The sequence below is a fragment of the Lampetra fluviatilis genome, chromosome 1 (genome assembly GCF_964198595.1).
Source record: "Lampetra fluviatilis chromosome 1, kcLamFluv1.1, whole genome shotgun sequence".
NCBI classification, from domain to species: Eukaryota; Metazoa; Chordata; class Hyperoartia; order Petromyzontiformes; family Petromyzontidae; genus Lampetra; species Lampetra fluviatilis.
Genome location: NC_136275.1, coordinates 17,464,118 through 17,482,308, shown reverse-complemented (window position 1 = coordinate 17,482,308; position 18,191 = coordinate 17,464,118). Strand labels below are relative to the sequence as shown.

General features: G+C 48.2%; 1 protein-coding gene across 2 annotated transcripts in view; it reads left to right on the top strand.

Moving 5' to 3' along the window:
- The window catches only part of LOC144933391 (ETS translocation variant 1-like), a 33,533-nt gene extending 17,030 nt beyond the window's left edge, over positions 1-16,503 (top strand). For both annotated transcript variants that reach the window (XM_078858111.1, XM_078858119.1), the window contains 5 exons: positions 114-179; positions 1,726-1,794; positions 2,797-2,975; positions 4,272-4,373; positions 13,334-16,503. In XM_078858111.1, coding sequence (XP_078714237.1) covers positions 114-179; positions 1,726-1,794; positions 2,797-2,975; positions 4,272-4,373; positions 13,334-13,576 — 659 coding nt within the window. In that variant the 3' untranslated portion in view covers positions 13,577-16,503. The remainder of the gene's footprint in view (positions 1-113; positions 180-1,725; positions 1,795-2,796; positions 2,976-4,271; positions 4,374-13,333) is intronic.
- Positions 16,504-18,191: the final 1,688 nt, after the last annotated feature.

Below are 18,191 nucleotides of genomic sequence, written 5' to 3'. Positions count from 1 at the left end.
TTGACGAGATCGCCAAGGTATTGTGGTTCATTCGTGGCACGTACTTTGCGTTTAATGATTGCGACCTCGTATAATGATGTCTGTTCTCCCTGGCACCCCTTCCAATTGCACAGACATGCCCAGCTGCCCACCGATGTACATGGGCAGGGACGGCTTCACCACCTCCAAACACAGCGAAGGTCGGTCGGCGGCACTGAGCTGCTGCTCACCCCTTCCCCTGTAAACCACCCCCAACCCCTGCCCCCCACCTACAGCTCCTTGGCTTCCAATTCACGATAGTTGCTGCCTTTGCTAATCTCCGTTGGCACCGATGATTGCGGCGACGGGCATCAAGATTTGCACCCGTGCCCACAATGGGAAGTGGCAATAATAAATTGCTAATTAAAGCATTGGCCTACCATACATTCGGCAATAACGCTGCCTTAAATGTATATCACCGGTGACATTTTTGGCAATGGTGCCTTGTTCACAGCAACACAGGTAGGAGTGTTACCAGTGGCAGCTGCCTCTGACGTTTTTTTTATTGTGACGGTACCATTGCGTGTTGTTCAGCACGATGCTCGACGTTTCGCTGCCCGTGCCGGCAGGCGTCTTCGCCTTGCCGAGTAATGTGCGGTCCAACCCAGCATGACCGCCGATGGCTGCGCCGGGCTACGCCTCTGATGATCACCGCACTGGCGTAGGGTGGCGTAGGTGGCAGCTCTTGCTTGAAAAATACTCGCGCCCTCGTCGCCGTGGCTCTTGAGTCATCGTTCTAAAATCTAAACGAATGACTCGCTGGCGTCAGTGAGTCGGCAGGTTATTTTTAGAGCTTTACGTCGTCGTATTAAATGTGCAGAACCCGCGCCGCGTGTTTGACCACCGGATTGGGTGACCAGAAAAGCGGTGCCTCGAACCCCTCCCCCCCTCCGCGGTCCCCCACTCTAGTGCAGTTGTTGACACTTGGGAATAAAGTGCTTCTGCTTCGGTGCGGCGGCGGCGGCGGATAGCGGTGTCTTGTGCGACAACTCCGGCCGGCGGCGGCGGCGCATCCGAGGCTCGCTCGTAACACGGCTAATTGGAATCGGTGATCGTTGGGGCGCCCCCCCCACTCCCCGCTCGAGCAATTCTCAAGTCATCCAGTGTGCTCGTAATTGTTGTCTGTGTAGAGGAGGAATGTATGTGTGTGTGCTACACTAACGTGGGGAGCGGTAGTTTAGCGGTTAGTGCACTGCGCTACAAACCTGGCGACCCGGGGTTCCATTCCCGTTCATGGCCAACACCAGTGACGATTATCTGAACCGGTCCTGGGCCTCCCATAGGTCGCCTCAGCCTCAAATGAGTACCTGGTGTGTAAAAATCGCCACTGGGGAGACAAAGGCGGTCGGGCGTGGTGCTGGCCACCTGCCTCGTGTACCGATCCGGCCTTCATAGGTGCTACTTGCTAACAGCACTGGCCCCAAGAGTATGTTAAGGCTATACGGGGGATCTTTGTCTTGAGATTTGAAGTTTTCGTGACTGCAAGGATCCATACTCTTTGGTTCTTTCGGTAAAGTCACATAGGTAAAATTTTAAATAAGAAAAATAAGAAAAAAAATTAAAATGAAAATAACTAAATTTAGTTATTTATTTTTTCACCTACGTGACTTTACCGAAATAACCAAAGAGTGTCTTTGTTTTGTGCTCACCGGTGACGCGTCTAACCCTGTCTCCTCCACTTACTGTTGTGTGTGTGTCTGCGTGCAGCGTTCGTGTACGAGAAGGAAGGGAGGTCGTACTACGACGATGCCTGTGTCGTACCAGACCGGTTTGAGGGTGCGTCCGTGGCATCGTATTTCGTGTTTTTAATTCTAGATTTGCTTTCAAAATGCACAGTTAAAACAAATTCAAGTACACAGGATGACCACCGCTCACGAGCTGTGCTGGCTTTCACATGCGCAATACCCACAATGTGCTCGGCATGCAAAAACAAAGATCCCCGATTGTAACCTACATAGACTCCTTGGGCAAATGTATTTTTTGCCGTTATGTGTTGTGGCATTACCTCTCCGCGTGCGTGCATGCGTGTCTACGTAGATTCTTAAAGCGCGAGGGATATTCATTGTTGTGGTTTTGGGATTGTGCTGCATGTTGTTTTGGCACGATCTCCAACGCTTTGCTCCACGGGCTGGGCGCTTGTTCACGAACTCGATCGAAGAAGCTCCCAGGAGCGAAGCGTCAGACGTCGTGCCGAACAACAAGAGCAATGCAACACAACCGGGAAAACACATCCGGGGGAGCCGTACGGCACGAACGCGAGGACCTGCGCTGTCGTGTCAGTCCACAGGGGCCCAAACCAAATAGTTCACTTAGTATTACCTGCGATGGCAAAGCTTAAGTCATATCAACTTCTTTGAATTATGAAAATACTTTTTATTGAACAATTAAGCAAGCAAATTATCCACATTAATTAGCCACATACACAAACTGGTGTCACTCAATCATTTGACACCTCTAGAGTTACCGAATTTGGGTACCAAATTCTGCACGGGCCCATGGACTCCAGAAGTAGAACATTCTTCTTCTCACATGTACTTACTTGGCCTGGCCAGGCAACCCACCATCATCGTCATAGGCAGTGTTCAGAGCTCTCAGTCCTCCTTGCAGTCTGGTCAGAGGGCAGTCCTTCACATTCTGTGCGGGTCATGGAAAGACGCAGCATGTAGATGTTTTGATGTGCACGTTGGCGTTAAGGGCTCCAGCCTCAAGGGCTCTGGCCTATAGGGCTGTGGCCTAAAGCGCGCCAGTCTAAATCTTGCTGGTGCTGTGGCGTGTCAGGTGGGGACGTGAAGCCCGAGGTATGTGGGTTCCGCGAGAGCCTGCCGCCCGTGTACCCACGCCGTGGCTCGCTGCAACTCTGGCAGTTCCTGGTGGCGCTGCTGGAGGACCCGGCGCATGCCGGCACCATCGTGTGGACTGGGCGCGGCATGGAGTTCAAGCTGCTCGACCCGGAGGAGGTAACTGCTACTAGCGCTGTCACGGGTTTCTTCACTTCAGCCAGGTCTGTCTAGGAAATAGATACACACCCGGATCTATTTCCCAGAGAGATCACAGTGCACACGCAATGCACTATCCACTACGCTACCGCTCCACCTCGTAAAACAAAAAAAATTAGATCCTCTTTCATTTGCAAGATCTATTGTCTACCGCTTTCCATATATATACATATTTTATATTTTCATATATCTATTACGAGTAACTAGTATTGCTCCTTCAAAATGTTTAAACAAAAATGCATCTTTTCAATATATTTTTAAAGAATACATTTCAATAGCAACAATTGCATCTCCAAATTCTGCAGAATATGTAATGCACGCACTTTTCGCACAGATGTGTGGGAAAACACAGAACTGGCACCAACAATTTCCCAAGCCCTGTGGGCCCTATCTTGGGTTGTTTGGCAAACCCCACGGTTGGAGCCTTGATTGTGGCTTTGTGAAGCTGAATTTTCTTACAGCACCACGAGTGCAAAGGGGGCTTCCGCTGTCCTGGCTGCTGGCTGAATTGGTTTTGTTTCACATCCAGCAAGACTGACAGTAAAACATTGACCACAAAATTGGCTAATTCTCGTCGCGCTCTTGACCATGAATTAGATTAAATACAGAATATTTTACCTCTGCCCCCACAACTATGCCCGTAACAATTTCTGATCCCAATTATGAGCGGATTGGCGGTAACATTTTGCCAATGCCTTCCACTGGGTGTTACCACAGTCTCCGAGACACCGTGGGCGAATTCCGGCCCCTAGACTCAAGTCGGTTAAAACAAAAAATAATCCACCACAGAACCACTGACTTCCTTTCAGGAGTATTTATTAATTTATTCCTAGCAACACTTGCTCGTGTTAAGAATTTATGTAACCAAAAAACAACTGAAACATTCACTGTAATTACGAGCCGTTTCAATAAGCTCTTTATTTCTTCAGATGGTGGCATATTTCAATTAGCGGTCCCCGATGTGAATTATTTTGTTCTTCTCGTCAACTTTGCTGCTTTCTCTTTTGGCCCGCGCACGCACGCACACACAAGCTTTCATTGGCCTCCCGGGCAGCTCGTGCGTGGTGAAATTCGTTGTTGCGTGCTTAATTTTTCCGAAGGAATTTGTTTTCCGACGAAGGGGCGGTCGGAGTATTGACAAAGAGTCGATTAAAGCAAGGAGATATTTCGTAAACGCAGCTAATTTTTTCCAGATGTTAGTATCTCCCCCCGAAAGCTTGGTGGCCAGTTAAATAAACACGGCTTTATTCTGCACAGGTCGCTCGGCTGTGGGGCATCCAGAAGAATCGGCCAGCCATGAACTACGACAAGCTGAGCCGTTCCCTGCGGTACTACTACGAGAAGGGCATCATGCAGAAGGTACGTGCAAGCACAGGCGACACGCGTCCTCATCAAAGAGATTCATTTCACGGGGTTCGGGAACCCGGAGAATATTTACACACCCACCACACGTCATCCAGCGCATTTATCGCGCTACGCCCATTACTTACACTGATCTACAGCCAAACTGCTTCCGAAATAAATGTAGTCCAACTTTACTCATTCTGAGTCACTAAGAATGAAAATTATGCTTAAAATTGTTGATTGTCTCTAGTTTTCAGGATATGCTACTGGGTCAGGATATACGACCCTTAACTTGGGAATGGTGGAGAATAAGTGAGTTATAAAGGGAAGGGATCGCAATTTCAACCAGAAATGACTAAAATATATCTTTGACTGGATCTATGAATAAATCTATGACAGTACTTGCTTTTTGAGCAAAACAATGAATGATGCAATCTGAACCTGGTATTGTGTCATACATGATATGAATTGCATCATGTTATTCCTAGAAGTCATGGATGATGCAATCATAACTAGGCTTACATCCCTCTGCTGAACAAATTGCCCTATATCAGCTCTAGAAATCATGCAGTGTCGTGCTCTCTTATTTGTCAGTGTTTGATTTTGCAAAGGGACACATTTCTGTTTAGCCAAAGTGAGCAGAGATTCCTCGTACTTGTGTGAACAAAGCAGATAGCTTCTGCTATGTTTGTGGTGAAGTGACGTTTTCATCACAAAAGCGCAGGAAAACCACTATGGTGAAGAAAGCCTATCATCTTTATTTTGGCTGCAAAATTGGAGATCAGGACAAGATGTGGGCCCCACACATATGCTGCAACACTTGTGCAACAAATCTTCACCAGTGGTTGAACAGGAAAAGGAAATCTATGCCTTTTGCAGTGCCAATGATTAGCAAAGAGCCAACAGATCATATCAGCAATTGTTACCCCTGCATGGTGCCTCCAGTTGGGAAAGGTGTGTCAAAGAAGAAAAAGTGGACTGTGCATTATCCAAACATTCCATCAACTATACACCCAGTACCCCACGGAGAAGGACTAATGCAGCAGAATAATTCTCACTTGAGTCAGGCGAGGAAGAGGAAGAGGATGAAACTTCTGGTCCTGAACCATCAAGGTCATATGACCCAGATTTTCTCCCATCCTCCTCCTCTGAACCACACCTCATAACACAAGGTGAACTAAAAGACCTTGTCAGGGATTTGGAACTACCAAAGAGTAAGGCAGAGCTGTTGGGTTCCAGACTGTAACAGTGGAATCTCCGAGCAGGTGATGTTAGGGTTTCCATGTTCTGTGACTGTCAAAAGGATCTTGTCCCATTCTTTTTCATGGAAGGTGATCGTGTAGCCTGCAACAACATCGATGGTGTGATGGCAGCCCTCAACATCGTTCATGCTCCAGATGAGTGGAGACTGTTCATTGATTCATCGAAGATGAGTCTTAAAACTGTTTTGCTGCATAATGGCAATGTTTTGCCATAAATTCCAGTTGGTCATGCAGTCCATATGAAGGAAACCTATGACAACATGAAACAACTTTTGAGGTGCATAAACTATGATCAACATCAGTGGCAGCTATGTGGCGATTTTAAGGTTGTTGCTCTCTTGCTTGGTCTGCAGAGTGGATACACAAAGTACTGCTGTTTTCTCTGCGAATAGGATAGTTGTGCGAGAAATTCCCACTACATCACAGTAAATTGGCCACTCCGACAGTAATTGGAGTCTGGGAGGAAAAGTGTTCAGCATCCACCTCTTGTTGAATCAAGGAAGATTTTGTTACCACCGTTACACATCAAGCTGGGTCTGATGAAGAACTATGTCAAAGCCATGGACAAACGACAAGCAGCTTTCAAGTACCTCCGTTGAAAAGTTCCAAGCTTAAGTGAAGCTCAGATAAAGGATGGTGTCTTTGTTGGTCCTAAGATTCGTGAACTTCTTCGAGATGATGCATTTGACAGTGCACTGCGTGGCAAGGAAAAGACGGCATGGAAATCCTTACAGTTAGTGGCAACAAATTTTCTCGGAAACAACAAGGCAGACAACTACAGGGAGTTGGTGTAAACCCTCCTCAATGCATACAAAAGCCTTGGTTACAACATGTCACTAAAGATACATTTATTGCACTCTCATCTCGATTTTTTCCCACCGAACTGCAGAGCAGTGAGCGACGAGCATGGCGAGCGATTTCACCGGGACATTGCAACAATGGAGAAACGCTATCAGGGCAAATGGAGCCTATCAATGCTTGCAGACTATTACAGGACAGTAACAAGAGATGCTCCATTTAATGAATACAAGAGACAAGCCAAGAAGTGCCGAGTAGACACTGAATAAGGACTAAACTATGTACTTATATATATGTAGTGACATAGAACGGTCATTACTGTGTCGGCCCGTACGAGGGCTGGGGGCCCCAAGGGAGGCGTGGCCTGGGAAGGGAGGCGTGGCCTGGACAGAGCCAGCCACGCCTGGGCGGAGCCGGCCACGCCAAAGCAGATATAAGCGTGGTGTGAACGCGTGCTAGGGGTTGTACTGTACTCCAAAGTGAAGGCCGTTGCCTGCCTGGTCCAGTCTGTGTCGCGTTCCAGAGTGTTAGTGAGTTGAGGAAGGTGGTCACCACCTCATGTACAGCGTTATATTACTTACCGTTTAATAAATGGTGTTGCCTCCAAGCTGCGTGTGTGTGCACCTAATTCGAACCCACTACATTTGGTGTCAGAAGTTGTGGAAATATAAATATTGCTAGGTGTTATCCTAGGGAAGTAAAATGGGCACACGAAAAACAAATACAAAACTCACCTGGACGCCTTCGTACGACGGGGACGGTGTGACGACCATCCTTCGGACAGCCCCGGGGATGGCAGCCCCGGTGACAGAGAGAGAGAGATGGCGCTGCACGCGGAGGGGCGGGACTGGCATTGCACCGCTGCTTCGCTGCCATCGGGAACGGAGCGATGGAGCCGCGGGGAGAGGACACCGTCGTCTCTGCGGGGGCTGGCGGGGGAGGCCTGGGCATGCGGGCCACGCGGTGGGGCCGCCAACTAGGCGGCTGATCGTGGCGCTGTTCCCGCCAACTCGGCGGCTGGTCGGGGCGCTGTTCCCGCAAAAACGCCGCTCCCGCCAACTCGGCGGCTGGTCGGGGCGCGGTTCCCGCCAAAACGCCGCTCCCGCCAACTCGGCGGCTGGTCGGGGCGCGGTTCCCGCCAAAACGCTGCTCCGGCCAACTCGGCGGCTGGTCGGGGCGCGGTTCCCGCCAAAACGCCGCTCCGGCCAACTCGGCGGCTGGTCGGGGCGCGGTTCCCGCCAAAACGCCGCTCCCGCCAACTCGGCGGCTGGTTGGGGCGCGGTTCCCGCCAAAACGCCGCTCCTGCTGCCGAAATGCCGCTCCCGCCGACATCAACGCCTGCGGAGGGGGAGTTCCAGTCTTCTGCTCGAGCGCGAGAGGTGGATGGGTTCGCAAGAGCAGGCCGTGTTCACCATGAAAGATTCTTCGGGCCGTCCCAGTGCTCCACCTTGCCGCCCTCCGCTATTCACAGTTGCCAGGCGAGTCGTGACATGACGAGCACCCGGCCCCAAGAAAAATAATAATAACTTCACCCATCTTGCGTGCGCCGGGTTGCGATCGCGGGTGTTTTTTTTAACTCGCTGGTTTGCGGAGCGTGTTCGTCCGGTTGTGTGCGTGATAATTTGACGCGGCTTCCATGCGGGTGTCTGCTTGTAACAGTGTTGTTAATTACGGCGTCGAGATCGGTATCTTCTGGGTGTAGTTAATGATTAATTCGTTGTTGGGTGTCCCGAGCTCCGTTGATATCCTGTAGGTGGCCATGTTAATGACTCGTGTTGTTACATCGTTTTGTTGCGAAATCGCCATTGTTATTGTGTATACTGTATGGAATTTTGCTCGTGATTGTCACGTGTAACTGTCAGAAACTTTAATCATCATTGTTGCCAAGGTACAGACCGAATGGAGCTTTGCTTGAAATTGTTAACAGTGTATGGACTGTTGGGTACTTGCTTGTAATTATTTATTATGTACGGATTGTCTGGAGTATTGATTGGGTGTGTTGCCATGTGGGGACTGGAGGGAGCATTGCTCCATATGATTGACTGTACGAACTTCGTATACTGCATATACTGTATGAATCAATTCGGCGATGGGGTTTGTGTATAGTTTTTTGCTCTCAAAATTCGAATGCCCTGAGTCCCATGGTTAATGTTGAAGGGGATTTTGAAATGACAGGTTCGGTGTGTTTCAAACTCACTGGTTGGTTCCTGTCCGTTGTTGCACAGATGATGTCTTTTGTGCGGGAATGCCCCTTGTGTTCTACATGGATCGGGGGTGCGTTTCCGTTAATTGCCGTCAAATTGCGTTGCTCGTCTCAACTCGGTTGGTACAGCTTCATGCTGCAATGCGAGTCTCGGAGATGATGTGTACGGATACGGGATGTGAGGTGTATTGTTGTGACCATTGAATATTCGGGATCGTCACAAATTGTGCGTACCTGTTCGGCATTGGATCAGTTCAGTGGGGGATCATAATTCAAATTGTGTGTTGTGATGCTGTTAAATTGCGATGGTGACATGCTGCCAGGGATTTGGAATTGTGGTGCTGGCTGTTACCTATCTTGGGGCGCAGATCCTGACCAGGATGGCCCAGTGAGTGTTGCGTGTCTAACACGAACATTGTGGTCCCGTCATGCAATGGCTGACGGCTTGACCTGACAGCCCGGAGATTGAAACACTCTGTGGCATGTCTAGCCTAGTGGGCTGTGCGCTCACATGGCTCGGAGAGTGTGGTCCCGTCATGTAATGGCTTACAGCTTGACCTGACGGCCCGGAGGTTTACACCCTCCGTGGTGCGTCTGGAGCTGTAGGCTCGCCCTGACGGCCCGGAGATCGAGACACTCCGTGGCTTGTCTAGCCTAGTGGGCTGTGCACTCACATGGCTCAGAGAGTGTGGTCCCGTCATGCTGTGTCTGACGGCTTGACCTGACAGCCCGGAGATCGAGACACTCCGTGGTTTGTCTAGCCTAGTGGGCTGTGCGCTCACATGGCTCAGAGAGTGTGGTCCCGTCATGCTGTGTCTGACAGCTTGACCTGACAGCTTGACCTGACAGCCCGGAGATCGAGACACTCCGTGGCTTGTCTAGCCTAGTGTGCTGTGCGCTCACATGGCTCAGAGAGTGTGGTCCCATCATGCTGTGTCTGATGGCTTGACCTGACAGCCCGGAGAGTGAGACACTCCGAGGCGCGTTTAAAAAGTGAGCTGGAGATTCGTAGTGTTCAGGTGGAGTTGTCCCGTTACGTTGGGACTGTATCCCTCAGTTGTTAGGGTGCATGTTGTGCAGTGAGTGAACGATGGGTCGTCTCAGCTCGGTCGGTACAGCTATATGCTGCGATGCGAGTCTTGGAGAGAGACTGGGTTAAAATCCCCTCGATATGGCCGACGCGTGCTACTGGTTGTGACGCCGCGTCGGAAAGGCGGTGGGGTTGTAACATGGAAATTCCCCCCCCCGATATGGCCGACGCGTGCTACTGGTTTGTGATGCCACATCGGAAAGGCGGTGGGGTGGTAACATGGAAATTCCCCCCCGATATGGCCAACGCGTGCTACTGGTTGTGATGCCGCGTCGGAAAGGCGGTGGGGTGCTAACATGGAAATTCCCCCCCGACATGGCCGATGCGTGCTACTGGTTGTGACGCCGCGTCGGAAAGGCGGTGGGGTGGTAACATGGAAATTCCCCCCTCGATATGGCCGATGCGTGCTACTGGTTGTGACGCCGCGTCGGAAAGGCGGTGGGGTGGTAACATGGAATTTCCCCCCACGATAGGGCCGACGTGCATGGGTTTGGGATAGAGACGCCACGTCGGAAAAGCGGGGGGGTGCTAACGGGTGACTGTCATGTCCGAAGAGTGGATGCGAGTGTTCGTTGAGTGATGCCTCAGGAGGAGTTGTTCTCGTCACAGGAGGCAGTATCTACCTGGCACCTTGGAGTCGCCGGTTATGCCGACCGGCTACGGACTGGGGGGGGAGGGAGTGGAGCCTGCGTCAGCTACTCCTGCTCCTCCTGTTCTTGACTCCTGGGGGGGAGGGGCCGTGCCCTTTTGGGCCGTTGAAGACTGGCTGCTCTACATGCCTCTCAGACTCCTTGCTCATTGCCTACGCCGTCGTTCCAATGGCCACACTCACATGTCGGTGCATGAGTGATTCTCACGGGGAGGCTGTGCTGGAGCGTAAGTGGGTTAGCCAGTTTTCATGTATATTTGTTGTTAATTCCCCGTTTTCTATGCGGTTCCCTTTTACCCTCGTCGATTCTGTATATATTACGTGATTGTATTTCTTATCGGTCGCCGGTCATTTATTGATGTTGCTGGTTCGGAGGCACACCTTTTCGATGTTTCACAGTTGTGTTACAGCCGGGGACGGCTGTGTGTTTATACAGGGGGGGGTGATGTAGTGACATAGAATGGTCACTACTGTGTCGGCCCGTACGAGGGCTGGGGGCCCCAAGGGAGGCGTGGCCTGGGAAGGGAGGCGTGGCCTGGACAGAGCCAGCCACGCCTGGGCGGAGCCGGCCACGCCAAAGCAGATATAAGCGTGGTGTGAACGCGTGCTAGGGGTTGTACTGTACTCCAAAGTGAAGACATCATCGGTCGTCAAGTCCCGAGTCGTCGTCCTGGGCCAGGCAGGCCGTTGCCTGCCTGGTCCAGTCTGTGTCGCGTTCCAGAGTGTTAGTGAGTTGAGGAAGGTGGTCACCACCTCATGTACAGCGTTATGTTACTTACCGTTTAATAAATAGTGTTGCCTCCAAGCTGCGTGTGTGTGCACCTAATTCGAACCCACTACATATACATAATAGTTTTTTGCCTTTTGTTTCATCATACATTTCATTTATATAACCCTTTTGCTGATTTTTAAAGTGTCACATGAATAGGACAGGTGACATGTTATCATGTAAAGCATAAACAGATGAAAAGCCCTAGGTTTACAATTTATGAGTAAAACTCTACAAAATATACATAAACGTGAAATGTAAAAACTTAAATATCTTGGGAACAGTAGCCAATCATTTGTTTTAATTGTCATATTTGAATTCAGCAAGTCAAAATCCATAATAAACAGCACATTTCATCTCTGAAGCAGACGACGTCTAAAAAGTTGTAGACCGCTGTTATTAGTCACCAACCACCTGGAGTGTTAGCGACCCAGAATATGTTCGGTGAGAATACGAACCCCCCCCCCCTCCCCAGTGCGTCTTGACGGCGACACCAGAGGCATTCCGCTATTTTTCTGCCACTAATACTTTCATAAAAAATGACGATGATAATGATAATTCTGTTGTGATTTGGTTAAGTTGTATCACTAATTAGAAGTTGTTACGGCACCTTTTCGTCTTGTGCAAAATGTCGACTTGTAATACATATTTTGTAATTCTCAGCTTAAATGTTTTTTTGCACTCCGTGTTCGTAATTGGAAAGTTCCCGCGAGATTACTGCTCAAACGCGTCGTGCCTGCACACTGGGCCATGTTACTTTTTATGGAGGGGAGAGGAGCGGGTGGAGAAGGGGGGGGCCCGAGGGTGTTACCGTTTTAGGGATGGTCTCTTTGTAGATTCAGAACCTTCTTAAAATGTCATTACCTCCTAATTGTCCCATCGAGTAACTTTCCTTTCCACAAGTTGCCTTCCATTCTTTATTCATAATATTGAAGTGCTATTGGCCCCTTCTTTACTTTGCCTTGTTAAAATTGTGTATGAGATTATTGGCAACACTTGGACTAGCTTGGTTACATTTAAGACGTTTGCAAGTGCTTCCTGTACTTAAAATGTCTTGACCCAGGATCTCGCTCCCTTGAAAAAGAGGGCCGATGCTGCTCCACGTGTCTCAATGGGTTTATTTCCTCTCCTGCTTAAATAATAATGTAGGCTGTGCTTAATTAGTGCAGTTGACTCGATTGTCCACACGAATGACGAGGAGGACTGCAGTGAATAATTAAAAATCACGAACAATCCAAATATATATTTATTTATTTATTTTCCGCGGATCTCTCTATGCCAAATTCCCAATGTAGGTATCAATAGTGTTTACTTTTCTCTGCCATCGTGCAGCTTCGTGAATTAAAACTTGATCGGATAAATTACTCGAAATGAAGCACAACTGACGATTTCGATTGGTACTCTTTCGATTGAGAACGAATGCGAACGACCGGCCGGTCTATGATGCGCGTGCTCAGTGATAACACTTTCCTGCTCCCACGCAGAAGGCTTGGCCCACGAAGTGGATTAAAGAAGAGCCACTCCAATGAACATCAATCAAACGCCACCCACTGTTGTAAAGATATGTAACTACTGTACTATAGAGCGATCACGTGAATTTCGGATTAACCAGAGCACGTTTGTTCGGTTTAAGCACGTAACTTTTAATAAGCATTTCCAAGAATAACAATGAATGTATGACTGGTTTTTAGATTACTAATTTGGGCTTAAGGAAAAATTCATGAGTTATTAATTTGTCAAAATCTCAGGTACACGATTAATCCACAACACCCTCCTGAATAAGAATCATGAGGCTCCGTGATGCTTTCCGTGGCTAAACAAACACTAATAATAATGAAGTGACCTTGGTTATGTGAATTGTAAGACTAAGTCAACATTTAAATAACAAACGATTTCATTTCGCTGTATAACTGGTAACATTACACATGAAGCCGTAGCGTCGCGAATTACCAATAGGATATATATTACGGGGGCTCCATTATTATATTTCAACCATTCCAAAGAAGTATATATACAGTACACACACATTTTGTAGGTGTGGGGGGGGGGCAGTCCCATACTCGACATCTATATAAAAAAATAAGAGCTTCCATAGCTCATCAGATTCCTCCTGCCTAAATAATGATTCTGATTCTGAAATTCCAAGTACCTGTACTGCAGCCCCTAAAGCCCCTCCCCCTCATGCCGCCCCCCCTCCATCGCAGGTGGCGGGCGAGCGGTATGTCTACAAGTTCGTGTGCGACCCGGAGGTGGTCTTCTCGCAGGCCTTCCTGGACGGCCAGCGACCTCTCGTGAAGTCGGAGTGCCGCAGAGCACCCAGCGACGGCACCACCATGCCGCTCTCGCACTTCGACGACTCCACCACGGCGCCGCCCCCGCCGCCCCTCCCCACGTATGTCGGGGAGTTGGCGAGCGCCGCCACTTACGCAGATGCCTACAGCTACTGACATGCGCTCAGGGGGTCCCCTCCATGGGTCTCTCCGTCCGTAGGTTCTTCCGTACACTTGGTGTCGCTATCTCGAGCGGTGTAGGCGGCGCATCGTGCTGCACTGGTGGTGGGGCCCAGGTGCCAGGATATGAAGATTCTGGGATATTGGACAGTAAGGGAGAGGCCCCATTTCATTCCTCGCATCAGGGCCCACGTCAAATTTCGTTAAACCACTCGGTCTGTAGGTCCCTCCGTGGGTCCATCCTACCCCGACCCCTCCGCCACCTGACTGGTCTATCTCCTACGGCCCCGTCCACTCACGTAGGAGAAAGAGGGTTTCTCCCTACTGCTGGTGGGGGGGGGGCACGGCGGGGAGACGGTACGGTCGCCCGCGTCGATGCATCGATGGAGTTTTCTCACGGTGCTTCACGTGACCGCTAGAAGCACGATTAGCGGAGCGATATGCGTAACCCACCGAAGAGGACGACGAGGAGGGGGAAGAGGGGGTGAAGCAGGGGGACGGCCGTCCGAATAAATAAATATATTGCTCATAAACTGAACGCGTGTCTTGGCTAATGCGGCACACCCTGCCCTCTTTCACCACGCGGCTTGCAGTGTTGTCTTCAGGCGATCGCTGAAATAAACCCCCAACCCAGTCGTGCGTCGTGTTCCCCTCAACTCATCACGCCCCCCCCCTCTCCTCGGCTGCTAACCGTGACGGAATGGATGGGTTTGGACGCGAGGACGACTCGTTCTCTCTCTCGCTCTCTCTGCCAACTGAATGAGTGTGCGTTTGCACACAGCCTGCAAATAAAATAAAAGCTAACGACAATCTGTTGCATAATTTGCTGAGCAAAATGTTTGTTTTGTATAGCGCATGGAACGTAAAGCGAACTTTGTAGTCCCGCCCGTTTTGTACGTCGTCGTCGCGGCCGCTGTAACGCGAAGCTCCTAACGAGCGAGCAGGTGGAACTGCCGCAGCCTTCACCGAAGAACAGGAAGAAAGTGTTTGTAATTTAGTTCAAGTAGCTATTAAACACGTTTTTTTTTACGGTTGGATAAATTGTCACATTTCCTACCCACCGCCCCCCCCCCCAAAAATATATATAAACGTTTAGGTTTGGGTTTTTTTAGTCGCTAAATTAAGTTGGCGTTTGCCCACTTAATAGCTTTGTTATCATTGTTTTTGCCACCCCTTGGATATGGACAGCTGTGTCGGCATGTATCCTCACAGTTGCTATGATGAAGATAGAACAGCCCTGCGGAATTTTATTTAAAAATACCTACGCATTCTGGGTAATATATTGCCTTCCTGTGTCTCCGCATATTAAATATCTCGTGGTCTTCTTGGCCTTCCAGACTTAACCAGCAGCATTTGTTTAAACGTTGGATGCAGCAGAGATGGGTACCACCTGAACTGGTAATGATTTAGTGGTGATACCTATTCCTTTATAAAGGACTCAAGTATGAATCACACGTACTTGTGGTGAACATGCAAACAAACTGATAATATATGCATTGTATTTGAAACTGATTGGCCCACATCAGAGATGGCCTTCTCTATGGCCTCGCCTCACCTGTGTCAGACCAGAGAACGCAAAAAGGCAAACAGTACAAAGACAATGCATGTATCAGAGCATTTATAGCTAAGGTGAGTAGCTATATCATGGGACCCTTTTGCCAGTATCAAAGTATCAATAATTATAATAGGTTTTACCCTTGGTATTTGACCATCTTAACACTTGTTTTATTGCCATAAAGTGTAAAATCTACTATTTTTCATACTTTGATTCTGACACTAAGGTCCCATGATACCTATGCCTTAATATGGCCGTTAAAACCACAATAAAGTGAATTTGCGAGACAACCTTTGAATTAACATTTTTTCATTGTAACTTGCAAACCTTGCAAATGTAATTTGCAAACGATTGCATGGGCCCTGTGAGACTAAATCATCCGAATAACATTCAACCGTCAATCCACCATTGGTCGAAGGCATTCCCGCACTGTGTCGGTCATGGATCTGTATGACCATTCTCGACGAGGTTGGTCTATGTGGGTTGGTCAAGTTAGGAGGGAGGAAAGTTGGGGCCTGACCCAGAATCGGTTAAGATATTACTCTCCGCTGTTTGCCGTGGGCCAGGAATCTAATCGAACTTGGGTCCCTCTATTTGTAGCACGGTGTGCTCGCCACTGTGTGATCACTCTACCCCCACACACATTTGGTGAATGACATCTAAATTTCATCTGTGGGATTTGGACCAAACAAAAACGCGTCCAAGTTGCCTCGCCGAGTGTGAGACCAACATTCACTTAAAGCTTCCCTGGGCCCCATGGACTTTTAGGGTGAGGGGTCAGGCAGTAACGGTTGTCCGCAGCGTTGTGGGGTGGTGTGTATACTTTCCGCATTTATTTCGATTGTTTACACTATTGCCCGACGTTTAAAAAAAAGTGTAATTTGTTTTGAGGTACGTTGGAATGTTTGAAATATTTGTACTGTTTTCTAATTTTTATATATAACATAACGTTTCGTAATTTTGTACATACACCTACGCCGACGCTTTTCATCCTCAATATTTTATCAAGTTTATACGTATAACGACAACAACGTAAAATTACCAAATTCATAGCTGTCCTGTTTTAAATTCCACGACGTTGATATCTGTTCTGCTTGCGTTTCCTTGGCTTTTGCGTATTAACAGCATAATCATAACCAGCGGCATTATGGCCTTTATGTATGTACGCGTTATGTTATATTTACTCTGACCATATTCCATAATGATGCTACTGATAGTGCTTGTTTTGTATTCTGTACATACATGATTAACAGACACTCCGCATTACATGCGAGTGCGTTGTATCGTTTCTGTTGTGTAGCCTTGGGTACATCTGTTGTTCATTCCGTACATTTGTTTTACAGTAAAAAAAAGTATGAGTTACGCAGCATCGAATCGTCTCTGTGGTTTTATTGGTTGCGATTTGTGATCGAGGCTAGGGCCCTCTCCTCTCTTCCTCGCACGGGCTTTTTTCTCTCCAATTGCCATTGAAGAATAACAGAAACCGTTTGACGTGGAGAAATCGTGAGTTGCCATATTTTCCCGGATTTCAGTCGACTGGAAAATAAGACTCACCCACCCAAACTTGTGCCCGTGTCAATAAAGTTATACAGATGGTATCACACACGGCGAATGGATTATAAAGACCCCCCACCCTCTGCCCCCCATAGTTTGTTTAAAAAGAGAAATGTGTGTCGAATTGGATAATGCGGTACCAAAATAAAATGAACACCTGATTCGGGTTTTTTTTTTTAAATAAAATTTCATTTTTGTTTTGGTCCATCGGTCCAAACTGTGCACACGTATTGTATAATCTGCGGCGTAAATTTAAGTATGCAACAAATTACATTTCAATAAAGCCGCACGTAACAGATCTCATCTAATCGTAGATGCTTCGAATCTTCTTGGTTCTTTCGGTAAAGTCACGTAGAAGGGAAATAATAAAATAATAAAAATGAAACATAATAAAATACAATTCTCACGACGTTTGGCCACAACGCAAGCAGCTGTCCTCAGGTGAAGAACAGGTCTGTCGGAAAGACAGCGTCTGAATGAACACCACCAAGGTTGGCAGCGTTATTTTAAGCTGGGTTAGGGGAGGAAGAGCGCCTTGACAAAGGAATTTGCATATCAACAGAGGAATTTATCATATTTATGGATGTATTTGTATTATTGTATTATTTTAATTATTTTATTATATCCCTTCTACGTGACTTTACCGAAAGAACCATGAAGATGAATCCCTGCAGTCACGAAAGCTTTAAATCGAAAAATGCTTCGAATCGTGAAAACAACGCGTGAATCGACACACACGACTCCAGGAGCGGTCACTGCAGAGAAACAACGCAGTTTTAGTGAACGGACACGATATTCGACGTCGATTGGGGCGCGCGCGCGCTGACAGGCGACCAACGCAAAGGCAGCGCCTGGAAACAGAGCCAAGGCGGGGCATGACTAAGTGCCAGGTTCTGCTTGTACCACCCACGAGCCAAGGGGGCTTTGTTGTAACCACCTGCGGTGGCAAATGCTCCCAAGTATACACCGTGGGCAAGTATCCACTCATGAGCGGAAAGCTTCGCGTGTATACCCGCTTTTTTGATGTTATGCACGTTTAATATTAATTTTTATATTAAGTAGTTTCATATCGCGGTTTTTTTTTTATCATTTCCAAAACCATGTTCGGTATCAAACACCACGGGTGACCTTTCCATGGCACATTCGTCATCTGGAGATAGTGCCTTAAGAAAAATTGCCGATAGCTTTTGCCCCACCCCACTTAGTTACTGATAAGCCAACGTTTGGCCCAATGGATTAAGCACCAATGGGGAAACCCAGTGCTAGTGACTTGCATGGCTGTATCAGTGATGGTGCTATAATAGGCTACTGTGGAACGGGTACTCGGCATAATTGTGTTTTCAGAATCCGAATATTTATACTGCAGGAGGAATGTGATGAGCTATAAAGCTCTTGTTCACAGTAGGGGCGGGTAAGAACGTTACAATATCAAACAGTACGAAAACACGATCGTAGTGCAACGTACAGGCAAGGGAAACAAATCACCCAAAACAAACAAAAACA